Here is a 22,860-nt window from a genome sequence, read left to right as displayed (position 1 = left end):
ACTCCACCATGCATAATACCTTCGCCCTACGTTTTCTCCCTCCGTTCATCATCTCTACTTTCTTCATTCCTTCATTTATCTCTCCATGCCTCTGTTCTCCTCATTTTTCATTTAAATAACTGTATATACATCATTAAGGGAAACACATTCTTTTTCGGTAAAAGTTTATATATTTCATGCGGTTTATATTCGACAATGATGTTCCATTGTAGGTATTTGAGACCGTGTCCCCTTGTCAACGGTGTTATTTTAAATCGCGGACAAAATATTAATACCAAAGGTTTCAATAGAGGCACACATGAATTACATTATTATTGAGAAATCTTGGTCGATTTTGAAAGCTTTTGAATCTGCATGACTTTTAAAACAACTGTTAATTTTCAATACAAATGTCACGTGTGGTTTTAGTTTATGGATGGAGAACATTTATGGCTATACATACAATATATGTTATTTTCTGAAGATATGTTAGAGAAAATGTACGAAATATACATAATCTTAAAACAAACATAATATCCTTTATAAAATTGTCATTTGAGTTAATGTAACGTTTATAGTAAACATTTAACGGCAGTTTAACCAAGCAGAATATGGAAAGAACAAACAGCGATGTTTATCTCCAGTCTTTATACAAAAGTCTTTATTATTATACATTACATAATCTGGTTAGAAATATCGAATGGTATTTGAATATATGCATGTTTGTGTTCATTTTACAACGTCAATGGCATCAAAGATCAGGGTCGGTTTTTGGTAATATTCGGAAAATCGTGTCAAAATGGATAATTACCTCACATTATATTTGGTGAAGACACAAATAGAAAAATTCCTGAAATGTCGTATATGGGATTAGGTCTATCATATTGACCAGATCATGATTTAAATGAACGCTTTCGTCCATAAGTTGCATCAATAGAAAATTGTTCTGAATGTGTATAACTTTAATAGTCGGTCATTTTTCTCTATTTTCATGAAGGTATTTGAATAAACGTGCACCACATCTATAGTTCTCATAACAAACATCAGCATACGTCATCCGTATATGACTTAGGTGGCAATATACAGTTTGTTTTAGTCTCGGCCAATCTCATACACAAGCAGGAGTTAACCACTGTCCGAAACCTGGTCACCTCGCATATCTGAAAATAAACCAAGCACATTTCCAGAATGGTTGAGGGTGTGCCATCTGAAAAATCAGTAACATTCAAATCAACTGAGTTGGGGCAAAATGCTTTAGTATTGATTATTTCAAATAAAAACAACAAAATTATGTGTGTTTCCGAGCCTTTTTAAGCCAGTTTCAACAACAAACTGCCACTTTCCTGCGGAAGCAAGGTGCCTGGAGACCATGTTTTTACATTGGTAACTTACCAAGTACTAAACAGCAATGGAGAAAATTGGGGGTCAAAGGATTGGATTTTTTGTAATAGTTCAATGTCCGTACGCCCTTTCAAATTTCCAACAGAAACACTGACCAGAGCCAGCATTACACCTGTTTTCGAATTGCATTAATTCTACTTCCTGTATGCAGCTATAGTTACAATACATATGTTTTGGTAACTTACAAACATTCAAGAACAATCACCACAACTCAAACCTGACATTCATTATGATTTAGACACTCAAAATGGTGCTTACTTGAGCATTGTTCTCTTTATTTTGAAATTTCTTGCCAATGCGCATTGGTGGCTAAAAAGTGTGGTGTGCAGCCTTACTGTTGAACGTTGATAGTGGAGAGTAGACATCACCTTTAAATATGGTGAAAAGAGTCTCTGATTAAATTATATTTACTGCAAATAAATAAACTGCTTAGGATGGAAATATTTTCATTAAATGTATGTTTAATAATGCATTGAGGAGAAAAAGATATTAAATGGGCCGCGCTCTGTGAAAAGGGCGTTCACTGCATGTGTATCAAGTGTCTCCCTGATTAGCATGTGCAATCCGCACAGACGAATGAGGGACGACACTCTCCGCATTAAATGGACTTTCGTCAAAAACAATCTTCCTTTAAACAAAAAATACAATAAAAGCGTAAAATGTGTCGTTCCTGATTTGCACAGGCTAATCTGGCTCGACGCTTTACGCACATGCATTACACCCCGTTTTCACAGAGCGCGGCCAAAATTGTAACATATATTGTGCGTTGCTGTTTTTAGTAAGTTTGTATTTAATGACCAGCGTTATGCGAAAATCTGCATTATGCCATAACCGGCAAGCGTAGCTCCATGTCGGCCTGCGTAATTGTGCTGTCTGGTCAGGAGCTATCTTGTGACTATGAGACTACGAAACCGAAAATGGATGATGATGATGATGATGATGATGATGATGATGATGATGATGATGATGATGATGATGATGATGATGATGATGATGATGATGATGATGATGATGATGATGGTGGTGGTGCTGGTGATGATGATGATGATGATGATGATGATGATGATGATGATGATGATGATGATGATGATGATGATGATGATGATGATGATGAAACAGCAGGCACGTTGGGATCTGACTTCACCCCATCTGATCCATTTTTTGGTTTAGTGTGACAATTTTATAAACAGGTAATAATTTTTGCCTTGTTCTGTTGAATACCTAATACAGTGACCGGTTGGTGCTCGATCACGGAGATTAAGCGGCCCTTTAAATCGAGGGCTGCTTCATTGCATAAATCAACTATCACTATTTAACATATCCCGCGAGATTAACTCGTCTGCTACTGCAAATCTAATTGAAAATTATGACACTCTAGTATTTACCCCTTTAGAAAACGAGAGACTTTCGAAACACTACCTGCACTTAAAAGGGGTTTATATCAATTCGTTATAGAAATTATGAATTGGCGCGATTGGTGCAAAACTGAAATAAAAACACACGTTTACTTTAAGCACATAAGCCATTAAGACACTACCCATCGATCGGCGCTGATAATGGTGCAGGACAGAGTTTTTCTCTTAAATAGATTTTCGACTGAAGTGTTATAAAAACAGATTTGATATGCACGCAAATCTCACCGGAAATGTGACCTCAAAAGGTCGATGCATATTTAAATTTTACCGGTAAGTTTGAAATTCAGTTTCACAAGTTTGCCATGTGACATAACGGTTTTAAAAGAAGCAGTTATATCTAAATAGATCTATGTTCTTGCTGGTGATTTTGTGTTTTTCTATTGTTGGCGCTAATGACTTGTAAAATCACTATCTGAGCTGTCCGCAGTTTCGCAAGTGTGATAAAATTGTGAAGGATATATATTGACATCAAGGTAATTATTTGTTTCAATACGCTCAGAAATGATCGTGACGACGAAAAACAAGACGATTTGGAAGAAGAAGAAGAATATGACAATGATAACGATGATGATGATGATAACGATGGTGGTGGTGGTGGTGGTGGTGGTGGTGGTGGTGATGATGATGATGATGGTTACGATGATGATAATGATGATGATGGTGTTGGTGGTAGTGATAATGATGATGATGATAACGATGGTGGTGGTGGTGGTGGTGATGATGATGATGATGATGATGATGATGATGATGATGATGATGATGATGATGATGATGATGATGATGATGATGATGATGATGACGACGATGATGATGATGATGATGATGATAATAGTGATGATGATAATGATGATGGTGATGGTGGTGGTGGTAGTGATAATGATGATGATGATCATTATCATGGTCGTGGTAGTGGTGGTGGTTGTAATCATGGTGGTGGTGGTGGTGGTAACGATGTGATGATTACCATTTTACTATTTAAAAAGGGTATTTAAAGCCTTCCATATTACAATTGTTCAACAAAAGAAATCAATTAAATACTTCATATCACCACAGAAACTTGAGTAAACAACCTTATTCGATAGCTTATTGTTCCAATGCGAGGCCTATTGAAACTTTGGAAACTAACCTCTCCTTTCTACCTTTCTCGCGTATACTTATGACACAAAGACTTTAAGTTGTGTACCCTAGCTAGACCTTTGTTCCCTTTGTGAGAAGCATAATGCCAGTTCAGAAGTTAATTAATTACAAAAGCAAATGGTTGATAAATTCGGACTTAAAATTGGTTGTCACAAAGGTATGACTTAAACATAAATTACAGTTTTGTAATGGATAATTTATTTTCCATTTCGGTTTAAACATAACTACAATGGGTACTTGACATAATTGATGCAGTTGTAGATTTTACTCTCGCAAGTTTTATTGCATCTTTTTCGACGCAACACTCGTCTGTTGTGTTGCTATTAACTGTTATCATTTTCCATCAAAACTTAAATTCTATTAACGATCGGCTGACCTGCACAGGCTCATATAGGTTGATATTTTAGACATAATGTAGTATAATGTATATATAATGTAGGCTATGAGCTTGTATAAGCTTTACTGCTGAATAAATGTTGTCGTTTGTTTGTTTGTTTGATATTTTAGACACATGCATTTAGTCCAGTTTTCATAAAACGCGGCTTATAAACACGCAAACTCTTACTAAAGAAATATGTGGAATGCTTTTAATAACAATTTAATAACAATACTTGAAAATGGCATTTATTAGATATCACATCTGATTGAAGACTACTTTTAACTATGTTTCACTGAGTCTTTATATGGAGCATTAGGTAAACATAATCGAAAATGTCAGTTTTAATTACAGCACGTTGTCAATGCATTGTATAGAAATTGCATTCATAATGAAATTTATCAATAGGCGGACTTTGTACATTGGCGCTGGAGTGTATTTAGAAGTTTATGAGGTCCTTCAGCGCCTAAGGCCGCATTATGTGACAGTGTTTTTTTTTCGTTCAAATTTGTGTCCGGTAGGGGGACCCATTCCCAATGGAAAAAGGTATATATATTTTCTCAAATGGGACTTACAAATTCCCAAATTGAAGGAATCCAAAAAAAAGAATATTTTTTAATTAGGCTAAATATGTCAACTCTCTCCAAATCCAGCTCGATGTGGAATCTTAGAAAATATAATATTGATATCACCTTTATCATAAATTTCACTGTATTTGTATGCATAAAATCAACAACAGTAATTTTCCAATCTAAGTCAAAAGAACGCGATATTTCCCAATCCAAAGGGACCCGGTCCCATTACCAAAATAGTGGAAAAAACAATTGGTGAGGGCCCGAAGTGTGTGTCAGCGTAACTAATTCAGTTGCTAGACTTCCATAAGTTCGAACTAATTAAAATTAGAGCTGCAATTTCCAGATATAAGTCGCGTTCTGAGAAAACTGGGCTTAATGCGTGTGCGTTAAGTGTCGTCCCAGATTAGCTTATCAGGGAAATCATTTTCCACCTTTACTGGATTTTCGTGTACAGAAGAGTCTTCCTTTAAACGAAAAATGTCATAAAAGCGGAAAGTGTCATCACTGATTAGCCTGCGTGGACAGCACAGGCTAATCAAGGATGACACTTTACGCATATACATTAAGCCCCGTTTTATCAGAACGCGTCTCATTTGAGCCTCGTTCTGGGTAAACTGGGCTTCATACATGTGTGTAAAATGTCGCCCCAGATTAGCCTGTGAAGCTGGAGAGCCGAAGTAACCACAGGAGCATAACATTGCAAAGTGTCGTCCCTGATTAGCTTGTGCGGACTGCACAGGCTAATCTGGTACGACACTTTACGCATATGCATTAAATCCAGTTTTCCCAGAACGAGGCTCAGTAATTATCGTTTTACTCCACGGTATTGTGACAGGATCTCCACGACAGATAACCTTTCTGCCGCTGAACGCGTTCGAGACTTGCCTATAGGTCTACACCGCACGTACCAAAAACCTTCGGGATTGGGACCATGTCATAACTTTAAGGAGACGATTCTAATTCAATTAAGGGGTAACAAACTCATGCTGAACAATAATTGTATTTTTTTAAGATATTTACCATGGGGATGACATCTTATTTCGGATTAAGTTTTAGAATTAAGGGCTGCATTTGCTTATATTTTTAAATGAAGAAAACAAAACGTTGATGATACGTTTTGGGAAGTAAAAGTATATGTTCTGTTTTTACAGAACACAATCATCGCATTACTCACCTCCCAATGTGAAATTTGAAACGGCAAGGTATTGGGGTATCATCTATGGTGAAACCATCGGGAGAAACAACTTTCCACAAAAAGGCAAGTAGTAATTCCTGGATGATAAAAGACTCCGTCTGTGAAAACTGGGCTTAATACATGTTCGTAAAGTGTCATCCCAGATTAGCCCGTGCAGTATACACAGGCTAATCAGGGACTTTACTTTCCGACCAATTGAATTTTCGTTTAGAAGTGACGTCCTCTTTACGATAATTTTCATACAATTTACATTACGCCCAGTTTTCGCAGAACGTGGTTCATAACAACTGTGTTACTCTTCTTTTACTTCAAGTTCATATACTTTCAACAACAAAATCTATTGTTTGCGTTTTCGACGCCACCATTATATATATATATTTCCGAAATCGTCCTTCCTGGTGTACAATAAAACTTGTGTCCGTTTACAGTTTCCCCTTTTCACCGAGTTACTGCGAGAAAGTGAAAAGACGTATTGTCGCAAAGAGGAGAAATGCCCCGCAACGGCACCTGTGCTTTCGGAAAGATATAGAAATGACAGAAACAATCAACATATCCTGACGACATACGGCGATCAAAACAACATGGAAAAGGAAACAACAGAAAGTAAATCCGGTATGTGATTTTCCAAGCGCGAAGATAACTATGTCTTTGTCAATACATGTATATTAGTATTTTAAGCAGATCTTGTTTTTTGTTCATCATCTGGGATCATTTATAACGGAAACATGAACTATTAAGACTGCGACGCTGAATGAGCAAGAATTTGTAGCCACACCGTACAGAGTTTGCATTTAAACGAGGGGGGTCTTAAGTTTTATCCCAGCTTGAGCTTGGGGATCAATACACGAACACACGATCCTATTGAACTCATTATAAATATGACTAACTTATTTCTTATGAAACAATACAAGCCGCGCTCTGAGAAACGGGGCTCAATCAATGTGCGCCAATGGTCGTACCGGATTAGTCTGTTCAGTCCTTACAGGCAAGTCGGGGACGACGCTTTTCGTTTTAATGGAATTTTAATCGTTTGAAGGAAGTCTTGTCTGAATGAAAAACCAGTCCTGGTAAAAAGTGTCTTCCCTGATTAACCTGTGCGGACTACACATGCTAATCTGGGACGGCACTGTACGAACTTATTGGCCGCGCTCTGTGAAAAGGGGGTTTAATGCATGTGCGTAATTATGATATTTTCTGTTTAAAGAAAGTCACTTCTTAGCAAAATCTAGTTTAGGCGAAGAGTGTCGTCCCTGATTAGCCTTCGTATACTGAACAGGCTAATCTGGGATGACACTTAACGCGCATGTATTAAGACCGGTTTTCCCACAGCGGGGCTCACATACTTTCAGTGACGATAATAATCAGTTTTATAAGTTTATCAGAGATTCTGAGTGGCCCAATCCTGAACGTTGGTATCATTCTAACCTTAAAATATAAGTTTATCTACGAAACATAAGTGTATCCTCCAAAAATATGTATGTTTTAACTTATATCGAACATTCTATGCGTTCCAAAAAAGAGTCGAATATAAAAGTCCGTCGACGAAACACCGGTCTAAAATGTCGACACAAAACGTATCTAAAATAAGCAACGACTCGTGCTATCTGGTACATTGTATCAAATTTCTGTAAATTTCAAACTGCAAACATTGATCCTATTAATTTCTCGATCTATCGACACGTTTTTATCAGTCCTGTCCCGTTTCGGTAATGTCGGTTTATCTAAAGTTTAAATTGGTTTAAATTTATAGTCGTCTCCATGCGTCTCCATGCGCGCTCATTGACGATGTGATTTCAACATAAATCTTGCGAGCTTTCAATGAGTGTACGCCTTAAACGGGACAGTCCGTTCAATATAATAAGAAGTGTAAAAAAACAAATAAGATCAACATTTAACAAACCAAGTTAATTTGAACTTATCGTAATGAAACTGCAAGGGTTAACGTATCCATATATAACAGTGCGTTGCAGCCATGTGAATATGTTTATATTGTAAAATCAGTCAGTATAAATAAGTTCAAATATTAAAGTACATTATAAAAACCTTTATATTCATTTTCCAGTAAGTATGTAGCGTATATAGTTTACCGACCTTTATGTTCAGTACTTCAAAAATACATTTTTTTTTAATATTAGTGCATTGATGTTATACCGTTATCTAAATGCAATATTTCTTGAATTAATGTTGTGAGAAAACAGCTGTTCATGTTTAGACTTCGACTTTCTCATTGATTAATTTTAAAATGTTTCACTTTGTTTCTTGTTTGTTTTCCTCTAAAAGATATACACATAACTACATAGCTGTCTAAGTCTATGTACATTTTAATGGGTACTTATTGGGTAAAAGTATGTTATATTTATTTTTTTATAAGGATTCTAAATGAATTTTAGCTTCTTTTTGATCATTTTATGTTTTACCACACGTGTTTTTGTTAAATTTACCATTATCGCACATTACACGCAACCCTTTATAAAACTGGTCATAGTTTTTGAGAGCAATATCATTTGCACAGGTTTAAACAGGAGCTAACATGAAGCCTTTATAAACTCACGCCCACATCGATTCGGTAAGGTTTTTGAAAATAAAAAGTGTGTACTGGTATCTTTTTTAATAAGCATGTCTATCGATTCAAACCTTAATTCGACCACTCTAATAGGACAACCTAGTTTAAAAATATGCCTGATGTAATAGCGTCGTATAAGTGCACATCAGTATACGGCTCGAAGAGATGGCGATTTATGTAACGTTAAAGGAAGGAAGACGTTGATCAACAGGCTACATCAATACATTACAAATGAACCGCAGTGCATACTCATTGACAGAACATTCTTTTAATGTAAGTTTTCGGCACAACGAGCACTACTCACATGGCTAGCTTTGTTTACATAAGAAATTATTGAAATCAGTACAGTCACATTTACACGAAGAAATAAACAGGTCAATAGTTGTTGATTGAGATTATTGAAACCTTGTTACATTAAATCGTGTATTTCTAGGTGAAGACGTAATGGCGCCGATAGTTTTACAAGACCCGCCAAAATGCAAGTTGAAACGCCAGTTATCCATCGACACAGTGGAAAGATCCGAAGCACTCCGAATTCACAAGAAAGCAGCTTCCACCCCAATGAAAGAATCGCCGGAAGTAAATTTTCGTCCGCAAGAGGAGGGAGTAACACAAAAATCAATTGGAAAAGCAAGGAGTAATTTTGAGTTTAAGGACGAAGTCGATGGTTCTTCACCAAGTTGTTCAGTGAGGTATGACTATATAAATGTCTATACAAGAGAACCATGGTATTTTTGCTGAAAGCTTAACAGGCATGATATTCTAAATTGAAAGACCCTTTTGAGATTGATTTAGACACCAATATTTTCCACACTTTAACAGGATGGCTTCATTTTTCTCGGTACAGTATGTATTTCAATTTACCCCACAGTACAGTATACCATCAGGGCAATCGTCATGCTTTGCACACATTCGTAATAACTAAATTTTGATAAATATTTAGTGATATTCTTTCTTTCTTTTTCTCAAAAATACATTCATACATTACATGGCCGTATATTACACACAGGACATCAAGACACATTGACAGAATTGACTCAGGAATAGATTCTGACGAGTCTGTCAGCAGATCCCGGCGAAATTTACGTCGTCATATGACGTCAGACGATGAAGACGTCACCAGTCACTGTGCTCCATTTACCAAAGTTCCGCACATTTACTGTTCGCCCACAGGTGATGAACACGCCCCCTATGATAAACCCCCGTTACTGAGCCCTAATCGCTTCAACTTAGCGGACATTGGTCTAACTTCCCCTTTTATAAACCTAACGCCGAGAGGCGCAAAAGGGGAAGACGAAGTATTTGTGTTCCCCGACTCTGTTGCTCACAGAAAGGTGTCGCCGTATAAAGGCTCCTCGTGTAAAGGGGAACCCGTTGCTGATGTTTTGGATAGAGAAATTTCCGAGCGATACAGCCGCTCGACTAGGAACGCTAACATTCAAAGTTATGAGCGGGAAGTTGATAGTTTGGATAAGAACAGAAAGCGAACAGGAGAGCGCGACCGAGAACGCGACAAATACGGGTCGTACACGGAAGTTGAGAACGAGAACAGAGGCGGATACGTGACCCCTAAGGGTTTTGTTTGGCCTAAAACAGCGACGGTTACTGAACCGTTGCCGCTAAGTCCAAGAATCGTGACAGCGAGTCCAAAATCGCGCAGTTCGTCCACCACTTCCGCTTCCGCCTCGAAATCAGCCGAGCGTGAAGAATATGGCGACTACGACGATGAGAAGCTGAGGATGAAGCTGCGCATGCTCGAAAGAGCGCATGCGCACGCCAAGGAAATATACGGATCACCTCCCGCAACGCGAGGGTATGAAGTCTCGGACTTGTCACCAAAGTCTCGCCAAGCTCGAGACATCGCGGGAAGAGCCACCTTCAAAAGCATCAGCTGTGTTGACAGATCACCGAATGAAAAGGATATCATTGAGACAACCGAGGAGGTGCGGAAATTCTACGAGAGGTCAATCTCTGACCCCAGGTTCAGCCCCAGTCAGTTGAGAAGTGTCGTTCAGAAGCCTAGCCCTTTGGCTAGGGACCTGCCAAACTCAAGGGTGGGCGAGGCGATTCCAGAATCTGGGGTTGGTAAAACTTTTCAAGTTTTATGTTTTCATTTTATTGATTTTTGTTTATTTATCGTAGTTTTCCATATTCGAGTTATCTGACTGTTTTTTTTTCTTTGGAAAATCTTGTAGTTTGACAATCATAATTGTCTGCAGATTATACAGAAAATTATTTAAAGATATATTTCGTTATTTGTAAATAGAAAATCCTGTGGTTTAACGATACTAATTTCGCTATTTGTATTTGATATTCCGGTTGTTTAAAAATCACACTCTCTGTGTTTGTCTATCAAGAAGCCTAACAACCCGAATTTGTTTGTTCTGTCTAGAAAATACTCTATTTTAAAAAATATTTCTTTTGTCTATAGAAATTCCATTTGTTTAATAATGATTATTTTGTAATTTGCCAACAGATAAAAACTGTAGTTAAATGATTGTTATACCTTCATTCGTTTATCGAGCATCCAGTAGTTAGTAAACGATGATCTCCTTATTTGTCTATAGAAAATCTAGTTGTAGTTCTATATGAAATTATAATATCCTTATTTTTTTTCTGAAAATCCATTCGTTTATAAATGAAAATGGCATTATTTGTCTATGAAAAATGAGTAGTTTGAACATTCTGTCCATAAAAATTTGCGAATATCAAACTGCTATTGTTAGAATTGCTATTATACTATGTTATATTACGAAATTGTTCATCTTTCACCTCCAGCAACCCGAGCGCTTCCATAGTCCACTCAGAGATGACGTCAGACGTAGACTTTTTAGAAAAGGCTACCCAGGTATTATGCTATGAATGCAAGATGTTACGTCATTTTACGAAAGTAAATTCAAAAGGAACGCCATAAGGACCCATTTACTCATAACTTAAATGTTCAAATAAGCTGACAGCATTTCGCACTTGGACCTGGCTTGTATGTAAATTTTATCATAGTGTAATTTATGTCTATTCAAATTTTAACAGGTGGAGCTGTAAAATATGTTCACAAGTGATTTATGTCTTCTTCGAAGACTTTAAAGCCAGTGTCATCTTTACTTTGTAAGAAAAGGTAATGCAGCCAAAGTTGGCTTATAAAATGAGATTACTAAGAGTTTTATATCATCCCAATTATTAAATGTTTTATGTCCGCTATACAGTCACTCAAGGTTTTGTGGTCTCATAAGAGGACATGGTAGCTCTGGTCTCATTAGCGGAATGGGTAGCTGTAAACCAGACTGCGGGGTTTGCAGGTTTGCCTGGAGCTTCCCGGGCCCCATAGGACATAAGACACATTTTCGAATGTCGCGGCTAAAATAGCGGTATAAAATGTTTATTAACGGGTATGCCATATACAACCATTAAACCCGAGTTTGTTTAATCCATACTTCTTAAGATTACGATCGGCAGACATCATATCCGGACCGCCGCGGCTCTTCATCCAGTCACGTGACCACGGACATACCGCCGGAAGTGCTGACGTTCCTGCAGTCCCGAAACTTCCATCCCGAGGAGCTGGAAAACCTGAAAGGTATAGTGAAATGCATCTTCTTGATTAAGGTTATATTGTAATCCTTATCCGAAAAATCGTGATATGTTTCGTTGTAATTGCTTTTAACATAATTGAATTACAGTAATTAGAATAATTATAATCAGAGAAGGCTTTCCAGAAATGTTTAAGTATGCATTTACAGCACTGGGGACGGGAAGAGAAAGTATAAGTATAATCACCAACATATTAACATGACTAATAATCATCATTTCCATCAGCAGAATAATTCTCAAAAGCTAATAATCATTATCGAATCATTTTCATTATCATAATTTTCGTCATTAGTGTATTCATACTTGAATGTACATCTTTTATTACATGGTATACGTAGATGCATTATAAACATACTATCATAATTATCCGCATTAATACCGAAAGTATCATCTATATCACTATGCTCTATTAGGCATAGTTATCCCTCTTCCCATACAAGCAAAGTAAAAATGGCCAATGCAACCAGCATAAAACCAGAACAGCCAGCGAGCAATTCGCAGTCTGTTCAGGTTTTATGCTGTTTGCTGCTCATCAGTATCTAAGGGTTGGAAATGAAGCCTTTAAAACTTGAATTTAGTAAGAAAGGTCTTTAAATAAATTGAACTTTCTAAGGGACTACAAATGCGTCACAATATATTCAAAATACATGTACGCAACTTAGTGGTAAACGCATATCTCACGACCAGTACCTCTATGCAACATTTGATAAATGTGTTATGTAAATATGGCTGCTTCTTTGAATATGTTTTGATACCTCATTGTTGCGTATTGTTATCAGAGCCCGGTCTTGGAAAATTGGACGTAATGCATTTGCGTTACGTGTCGTTCCAGATTAGCATGTCCGTACAGGCTGATCAAAGACGACACTGCGCTTTTATTGAAGTGTTCGTTTAGAAGAAGTCTTTTTCTTAGCGAGAATCGAGTTTAGGCGAAAAGTGTCGTCCTTGAAAAGCTTGTTCGGTGTTTTCCCAGAACAAGGAATATAACATGTAAAGTTTTCTTTTATTAGATATCTTACGGCGCGGTGGAACTCCCCCACTGTCGTCATCTCCTACCAAGTCATTCCCGTATAATATGACGTCACAAGGTCACTACGGTGACGTCACGGAGGAATATAGTAACTACTGGGGACAGGGACTTCTGGCTTGCGCCGACGGCGTCGAGAGGCCACGTGGTCCGCTTCGAGAAAGACGACTGGGTTCGTAGAAACAATGTCTAGGACGAGTTAAAATATCGTATTTTATGGTACTTTTATTGATGACAAAAAAGGAATACACGAAATCGTAAAAAAATGACTAGTATCAGAATTTACGAAAATTTCACAATTCTTTAAAAGTAGCCTTTTTAATATTCATAGTTTTTTTAGACGCAACAGTTAAACTACAAGAAAGATAATTGCTCTCGGATGGAATTAAAATAAGTTATAAAGGAAATCACTTTAACAGATATTTACATCTACGTATGTTCAGATTGGTTGCCGTTGTAGAAAAATGTCAATAACTATAATTACAACGCAGTTTCTCAGTATTTTTAATAAATGGAATAAATGACATACAAACAGGTCATAATATTCTTTACTTTCACCGTAATCATTTTTGCGTATTAAACTCCGTGTCCCTCTACAGGCGAGATCGATGTCCACGTGACTTGCGACAAAGTTCAGGAGATTCTGCGAGAATTGGACCACGATGACAGGAACTGCAAATGTGGCAAAATCGAAGAAGAAATCAAATCAATGGCGATTAATGCTTATAGGTATTTAATTCAATATATAGAAAGAGAAAAAGAAAAGTTGTTTGTTTCTACTTATCCGACCAACACTTTTTTCAATTTATACTCTAAAGTCTTTTGTTGGCATTTATGTTAAATATTCGATGATTTTAGGATCATAGCCGCATTCGATTATGTTCGATAAAATAACTTTTACATTTGAAGAAATAATGTTGAATAAATACCGATATTTCAAACATTAATGTCATTTAATTTCCTGGTTTAATTCGTATAAAACTGTCAAAAGCCCCATTCAATAAAAAAACAAAAACAACACTAATTGCCCCTTTGCAAGAAATGTTGGTAATCGATGTCTAATTTAGTTATTTTTATATTTTCAGCTACATTCCTCTTTGTATGGCGTTAATAATTAAATAAACATCATGTTTAAAACTACGAATGTTACATTAGTATGTATTTCAAGTTGTGTTTAGATATAATTATGAATAAATGCATAACAATTGAGCCGCGCATGTGAAAATGGTTCTAATGTCATATTAAGCCAGCGTAACTCCAGACCAGCTTACGCAACCGCCCATTCTGTAAGGGAAGCTACGCTATAAAGTCACGCACGGTTTCGTGGTTTCATTAGCGGTAACGCTAGCTCCTCACCTGACAGAGCGATTGCGCTGGTCTGGAGCTACGCTGGCCGCATATGTCATTAGACCCATATTCGCATGCGCGGCTCAATTGCTATTGATTTGAAGGCTTAATATGGGAACAAAACTCGAAACAACAGCATATTTTAACATTGTTAGAATTAAACATAATATTTTTTTAATTTTATTTAATACTATTTTATATTATTGCCATAAGGCCTACTATATATTGCATAAAGCGGGCAATTATTCTGAAAATAATCAATTCTTGCAGCAAGATCCTGCGTGCAGACCGTGGTCGGGACGCGTACGAACAATTCCAGCGAGAGAAGGCAGAGACGGACGCCATGGTGTATGATTCCATGAAGAACCTGTGCGGAATAAAGTGTTTGTGTAAATATGGCCGAACGCTAGAGGACGTATACAGGTCAGATCTCTTTCCCGTCATTTGATAGGTTTCTTAATTTTGTAACGCGATTTTCTATTGGTTTGGTTAACGAATCAAAATGACTTTTTTTTCGATTGTCATTTTACATAAATATCAACAAAACAGCCCATATACGTCATTCACTAATGGTATCTGTGTGTTTAGCTCCGTTTATAACCTTTTCTGTCCCGATCTGACATTCTTATTTTATTCAATGAGTTGAAATGTTTAATGCATAATGTTCACACTTTCACAGCCCCTTTAGTGGCATATCTAATAGTCTGTTAATTAAGTTATTGATAAAGTTAATACTAATTATTAATTATAAAATTCGTCGTTTTTAGCGGAAGCGTGGTGTTCCGACTTCACTGCCCCACCCTGGACGCGCTGCTGGATCTCTGGCACACGTACCGGGTGGGCGACCTGGGCCGCCAGATACAGGGCGCCTTCGTCACGCGCGGATTGCTGGATCGGCACGGCTGTGACGTCATCGAACTGCGAGTGCAGATTGCATGGAAGGATTTCGTACAGTGCAAAGAGGAGCTGGGTGAGTGGACTGGTATAGACGATGTTGAATATAAATGAATCTCTGTCTTGGAAAACTGGCCTTATTGCATTTGCGTAACGTGTCGTGGTGGATAAGCCTTTGCAGTCCACACAGGATAATCAATGAAGACAATGAAGTGTTGAGAAAGACACAGGATTCTGACAATGGAGGTGAAAGTACTGCTGCTGCTGTATCTGATCATGATGGTTCTGTTGGTGTTGGTTGATGTGATGTTGATAATAAAAATGCTGATGATGAAGTGATTATAATGTGATGGTGATGATGATTTTTTTCTATCATGATGATGAGGATGGTGAGGTTAGGGTAGAATTCATATGCAATTCAAAATATACCGATACACGTGTTCTGTCCCACTATCGCAGAGTTACAAGCGGAGAACGCCGCCAACCGGACGCCGACCAAACAGATCACGGTGATCCACGCCCGAAGTCGCTCCGAGCCAGCCTCTGTTACCAAGCAGGCCAACCAGATCCGTATCTCAAAGGGCCCAATGTCTCCATTCCGGGAGCGGATGTGCTCCGACTCGTCAGTGGAGCTGTCCCCGCGTAGGGCCTTCCAAGAAATGTGAGTACTACACGGACGTCACTTTCCGCTTTCATGGTATTTTTCGTTTAAAGGAAATATCGTCTCAGCGAATCTCCAGTTTAGACGGAAAGTGTCGTCCCTGATTAGCTTGTTCGAACGGCACGGGCTAATTTGGGACGACACTTTAGTCTGTGTCGTTGATAATGACCATATTTGATAGGTGAGCTTGGAATTTCCTCCATCATTTAATGATGATGATACAAACTTTGATGATGATTAATACTATCATATAATAATAAGTACCGCGCATATATTCCAGTAACTCTGGCAAGTTCCCCATCCACCCTCCACCCTCGGCGTCCCGGAAGTTCTTTCCTGAAGTGCTACTGGCCGCCACCGACGCTGACGTTGATGACACCGGTTCCGCCAAGAGCCCGCCCGTCTCCCCGACATCTGAACAGGAAAACGTGGAATTGAAAGTGTGACAACAAAGAACCCTTTGTTGACTTAAAATGGCAGACCAAAATGTCAGTGTTTTTTTAAGAACTGGTGCCGTTTCCAGGGTGTTTATTTATTATGAATATTCTTGGATCTTAATTTCAGTAAGTTAAACATATGTGTACGAGGGTTGAACAACGGAAAATGCTATTTTGTTTGGAATCGTGTGGGACTCCTTTTTTTCTTTCTGTCCTACGTTTAGTATAGGTTTTATGAGTCGATGTATTGATCAGCAAAACAAAACTTTAAACACATTTGTGTTCAGTAACGTGAAATGTGTTAAGTATTTAAAAGGGGTTATGAGTGATAAAAGGGTTTCAAAAGTGATAAGAAATGTGTGATTTGAAATATGTGATTTGAAGGTATGTTTTCTTAAAGTTATTGGTCACGACCCATTTAAATGTATTCGTGCATTTGTTAGGCGTAATTTCAAATGTTGATGTTTTTTTCGCAATGAGTTGTTCACAATTGCATCGCTGTGTCTTAAAGTGATATTATGGGCATCTAACAGTATATAGGTGTCTATCGCAGCCGTTGTTTATTTTTGGTGTTTTCACTTCATATACACTTATATTTGTTAATGCAGCATCAATATACTAAAACAATATCCCGGAAAGAGAAGAATAAACCATTTGAATATCAACCATACTTTTGTTTAGACAACTGTCGACAGAAATGATTCGATGTACGGTGTGAGTCTAAATGTAGTTTTCATGCAGATTCGTTCATACGACACAAAGACACAATTTTGTTTTACGGATCATTTCGGCTTTAATAGAGGACTGGGTGAGTCATGTAAAATATCGAAAATAATATATATTTGTTTATAAACAACTGGTAGCAAGATGAGTTGTAGATAATTGGTCAGTTACCACATTTTAACTAATTCTTTGAACTGTTAATTCTTTTCAGCTCAATTCAACAGTGGAAAATGCCCATAATATCACTTTGAGAATGCTTCTATTGAAGATATACTGAAGAATTATTTTCTTTTTTGTCAACTCAAAAGGCGCAACGAATATTTGAAAGCAATTGGATGGGTCCGAAATTTAGGTTGTTTGAAAAATGGCTACATGGTTATTCTGTATGTAATACAACATGTGCATGCATTATAACTCCTCATTAGTGTTATATGTTTTGTTTATGAACAGATTTATGATTTTAACTTACTGTAAGGATTAGTTTTTGTATTGATGTTTTAATCTTGTGCATGTTTGAAGTTTATTTCATGTTGTGAATTCATCAAATAATTTATTTTGCATTGTGTGCGTTGAATATTTATTTAAGTGAAACTATCTAAGACTTGTTAAGTTTCAGTGGAATTTATGCAATTTCCCAACTGTTTATTTATCTGGATTGGTTTTTCTTGTATATACTTATATATTATAAAGGTTGGCGATTGCAAAAAGTTTATAGTGTCTTGAGAAAAGTTATATTTTTGTTAAAATTCGTTAATTGGTTTGCATCGTTTGCATTTCAGTGATTTGATTCGAGAATTGTTCAGTTAAGCTGCTTACCCCTTATACTTATATATATTTATGCATATGTATCGTTTATGGAGCCATTTTATGCCACAACTCATTTAAAATGATTTTCTTCTTTGATGTATTTTCCGTTATTGGACATTGAAGCGCCATAAACATGGTACAATGATTATAATTCCCATCAAAGCCTCGTCAAGCGCCCCGATGGGTGTGGATGAGAAACGCTCAATATGTACCCCTCATTGCGTTTTCATAGCAATCTTAATAGTAAAATACATTTGAGCCAGGCTCTGAAAAAACTGGTCTTAATACATTTGCGTTGTCATTCAGATCAGCCTGTGCATACTGCACAGGCTAATCTTGTATGACACTTTTCGCCTTAACTGGATTATCGCTAAGAAGAGACTTTCTTTAAAAGAAAAATACCATAAACGCATAAAGTGTCGTTTCTGATTAGCCTGTGCAGAGAGAACAGTCTAATCTGGGACGACATAATGAATCATTTAATTAAAAAGTCACGTTTTTCAATAACCGTTTAACAATTGTATATCCGCCTAACGGCTCGTCCGTCCGTTTTTTCCCGAATCTGTCAACCTTACGTCGTTTGGTCCGCCCATCATGCATTAGTTCACTGTTCGTCTGATCGGCCACTTGATAATCCATAACCTCTGAGCGGCCTTGACTTACATTGAATTCTAGTGGTATTTAAATATATTCTGATATATGGCTGAAAAAAGTCAACCAATAAAATTCACCGAATGAAGAACATCTTTATTGAGTTTGCCTTAATTGTGTTTGTGCCAAGAGCAGCTGTTCGGTTCGATTTAACCCATATATGCCCAGTGGACTCTCTCATCCTTCTAAATTGGATCAATTTATTTCCAAATTAGGGATGTCTAGTATATTTATTTTTATATTTAGAATACTTCTTACAGAAATTCCTTTAAGCAAACAGCGCAGACCCCGATTATCATGCGGCGTCTCATCTGGGTTTACGCTGTTTGCCAAGGCCTTTTTTTCAAGGCGCTAGGCATAAATGGGTTTAAGTTAGTCTGCGATCAAATGCGGCGTCTCATCTGGGTCTACGCTGTTTGCCAAGACCTTTTTCTAGACGCTAGGCATAAATGGGTTAATTCATTTCCAGTAAACTAATATCTTCCTTATTTGTGTTGTAACCAGTTACAAATAATGTTCACGCCTTATCAATATAAATAAGAGATAAGCATCCGAAATTAAAATTAAAGGGTATATTTGAGCCGAGATCTGTGAAAATGGGGGTTTAATGCATGTGCGTAAAGTGTCGTCCAAGATTAGCCAGTGCAGTCCGCACAGGCTAATCAGGGACGACACTTTCCGCTTTTGTGATATTTGCCGTTTCAAGAAAGTGTCTTCCTAGCAAATATCAACTTTAGGTGGAAAGTGTCGTCCCTGATTGGCCTGTACGGACTGTACAGGCTAATCTGGGACGACACTTTACGCACATGCATTCAACCCCTTTTTTACAGAGCACGGTCTATTTACAGACGCCGAGATTTACATGCATAATCGTGATAATGCAATATTTTTCCCACACTTGCTCAATTTTGTTTGCTGGTACCGTCCATTTTACCGTCAAGGGTTCTTTTTGAAAAGCGTTATCATATTTACCCATAATCCTTCTCAAGGGTTTAAAGGGGATCAAATTTAAACCTTATCTTGTACTATCCATTATTTTATCATATTGACTTTAATTCTTAAGATTTTTTGCAGGACAAAAGAGGAGGGCGTTTAAATATTATTTTACCGCACATCATTAATTCTTACAAACAAAGGTCACGAATGTCTCTATATAACAGCGATATTTACGACGCGATTGTATTATTTGTCATAATTGAAATTTAAACTTAGTTTTTTTGAGCAGCTGCTCTTTAAAATTTTGAGGGAAAAAAAGATGTTTTAATACTGTTTAATTAACGGAATAACGTGCATCTTTAGACGAGGTGGTGTACTTTTACATCAAATTATCAGCCTATTTAATCACGATCGAATAAATAGCGTAGGTCTATTATAAACAGATCTGTGGTTGCAAATGAATGTAAATTTCTGTTTGCTGGCAAATTTTGTAAAGAAAAGGTAATTTGAACTATTGCTAGAAGACTCCATTTCAAGCGTTAACTAGTGTGTTATCGTCATAGTCACCCATTCCCCTGATCTGTCATATCATCCCAGATAAAGGACGAAACTTCTAAACAAATTTCCAATTTAGGCAGAAAGTGTCGTCCCTTATTAGCCTGTGAGGAATGCACGGGTTAATACAAAAAGAATTCTGATAACAAAAATGTTTTATACACGGAGTGTGTTAAGTGACACTTTAAAAAGTGTTTCAATGGTCGCACCTATTCCACTTTGGCCATTAAATATTCCGTTATTAACCGCTCATTTAATTCAGAATCCGTTGTCGTAGTGTTTGAAATAGCATTTGGTGTAAATGGACGTAAATTGAATGCAAAATCACGTCCAAGGTGGCAAAAGAATAAATGAAAAACTGATTCGGGAACGCTCGTTATCGGAATATGATTACTCACTCGTGACAGTTTAATGGTCTTCGTGCAATAAACGAATACATTGTTATCCCGACCGGCCCTGTCAAGGATGATTTAAATAACGGATATGTTTTGTCATACATTACCTGTGTAGCTTACCTCGCTGCGGCATATTTAGAGTCCATACGGCAACGATACTTTTATTATTATTATTATTATTATTATAATGCTCGGGGAAAAACAAAATCGAATAGGTACGGGTAAAAGTAAAGCTTTTTTTAAACGCAGGCCAGTTTGGGACTGCATGCTTAAGTTGCTTAATATAGTTTTCCTCCATTAAGCCTTGTTCGTACACGTAAGTTTTGTGTACTGTGGTAAAAAAGTATTGGCGTGTTAATTGATTGAATGTGTTTAAATATAAAAATGCCCGATTTAAAAGCTTTGAATTGTTATTCTGTCCAACAAAATCAGCTCAGACTGCATCTCCTACTACATCCTTCATTTATTACACAATAGCATTATATGTTCCTGTATTAAACATAAAAGTTATTATTGTGTATGTGTGTTTTTTACTGAAATTTACATTTGCTAATTATAACGTTTATTTTTATAATTAATACGGAACTTTTAAATATTCTACTAATCCAAAATTTCCAGAATTGCTTTATTTAAATAGTCTGCTTTACACACTTTCCTACAAATGATTGCACTGGTATGTCTGATATTTCATTGTTTTAACGATAATGTCATTGTGTTTCATGTGTGCCGAGCTCTTTGAAAATCGGACTTGTTGCATATGCGTTAACCCTTTGCATGCTGGGAAATTTGTCGTCTGCTAAAATGTCGTCTGCTGAATTTGTAAAATAAGCATTTTCTTCATTTTTTTTTAAAGAATACTATCAGAATAGCAAACAATTTGGATCCAGATGAGACGCCACGTTCTGTGGCGTCTCATCTGGATCCAAACTGTTTGCAAAGGCCTTTAAAATTCGGTTCCCGCACTGAAAGGGTTAAATGTCGTCCCAAATAAGCCTGTGCAAACCTCACAGGTAAATCAGGGACTGCACTTTCAGCTTTTATGGATTTTATGTTTAAAAAAGTCTCGTCTAAACGAAAATACATTGAACGTCGAAAGTGTCGTCTAAACGAAAATACATTGAACGTCGAAAGTGTCGTCTAAACGAAAATACATTCAACGTCGAAAGTGTCGTCTAAACGAAAATACATTCAATGTCGAAAGTGTCGTCTAAACGAAAATACATTCAACGTCGAAAGTGTCGTCTAAACGAAAATACATTCAACGTCGAAAGTGTCGTCTAAACGAAAATACATTCAACGTCGAAAGTGTCGTCTAAACGAAAATACATTCAATGTCGAAAGTGTCGTCTAAACGAAAATACATTCAACGTCGAAAGTGTCGTCTAAACGAAAATACATTCAACGTCGAAAGTGTCGTCTAAACGAAAATACATTCAACGTCGAAAGTGTCGTCTAAACGAAAATACATTCAACGTCGAAAGTGTCGTCTAAACGAAAATACATTCAATGTCGAAAGTGTCGTCTAAACGAAAATACATTCAACGTCGAAAGTGTCGTCTAAACGAAAATACATTCAACGTCGAAAGTGTCGTCTAAACGAAAATACATTCAATGTCGAAAGTGTCGTCTAAACGAAAATACATTCAATGTCGAAAGTGTCGTCTAAACGAAAATACATTCAATGTCGAAAGTGTCGTCTAAACGAAAATACATTCAATGTCGAAAGTGTCGTCTAAACGAAAATACATTCAACGTCGAAAGTGTCGTCCAAGATTAGCCTGTACGGATTGCACCCGTAAAACAGGGTCCGGTTGCTCCAGAAACACGATCATATGTATGATGTCATTAAATACAGATCAGTGTCTAATTGTGGTTTCCAACCAATCAACGTTGAGGGTGTCATGACTCTTTTCGACTACAATTCGAGATAGTTTTACACGCCGCTCAATTTTGACAGAGTTGTGACTTAAAATACTTCAATTTTACTGTGAAATACTACGGTGGCACTACAGTTATGTTTTCCCGTCGCCAAAAAAAATAATAACTCGGGGAAACACAAAATAAGTCTGTTTTCAGGAGTTATTTTTTTTGGCGACGGGAAAACAAAAGTTCTGTTTTCACGTCTTTTTTTTTTGGAGCGGAAAACACAAGTTCTCTTTTCCCGTCTCTTTTTTTTGAGACTTGAAAACATTATCGCT

At 37.1% G+C, this 22,860-nt stretch overlaps 2 protein-coding genes across 3 annotated transcripts in view; one reads left to right on the top strand and one right to left on the bottom strand.

Moving 5' to 3' along the window:
- The window catches only part of LOC127867884 (insulinoma-associated protein 1a-like), a 499,447-nt gene that overhangs the window by 82,386 nt on the left and 394,201 nt on the right, over positions 1-22,860 (bottom strand). The gene's annotated exons all lie outside the window — the stretch shown is intronic.
- Positions 3,106-21,062, top strand: LOC127867880 (uncharacterized). The gene is made up of 13 exons (XM_052409388.1): positions 3,106-3,268; positions 6,035-6,141; positions 6,507-6,690; positions 9,075-9,333; positions 9,651-10,722; positions 11,420-11,489; positions 12,081-12,215; positions 13,240-13,428; positions 13,856-13,985; positions 14,874-15,026; positions 15,371-15,573; positions 15,957-16,158; positions 16,439-21,062. The coding sequence occupies exons 2-13, from the start codon at positions 6,103-6,105 to the stop codon at positions 16,602-16,604; spliced, it is 2,802 nt and encodes a 933-aa protein (XP_052265348.1). The 5' UTR covers positions 3,106-3,268; positions 6,035-6,102; the 3' UTR covers positions 16,605-21,062.

This window comes from Dreissena polymorpha, chromosome 2 (assembly GCF_020536995.1).
Source record: "Dreissena polymorpha isolate Duluth1 chromosome 2, UMN_Dpol_1.0, whole genome shotgun sequence".
NCBI classification, from domain to species: Eukaryota; Metazoa; Mollusca; class Bivalvia; order Myida; family Dreissenidae; genus Dreissena; species Dreissena polymorpha.
The sequence above is the reverse complement of the archived record's forward strand: the minus strand, read 5'-3'. Positions and strand labels throughout refer to the sequence as shown.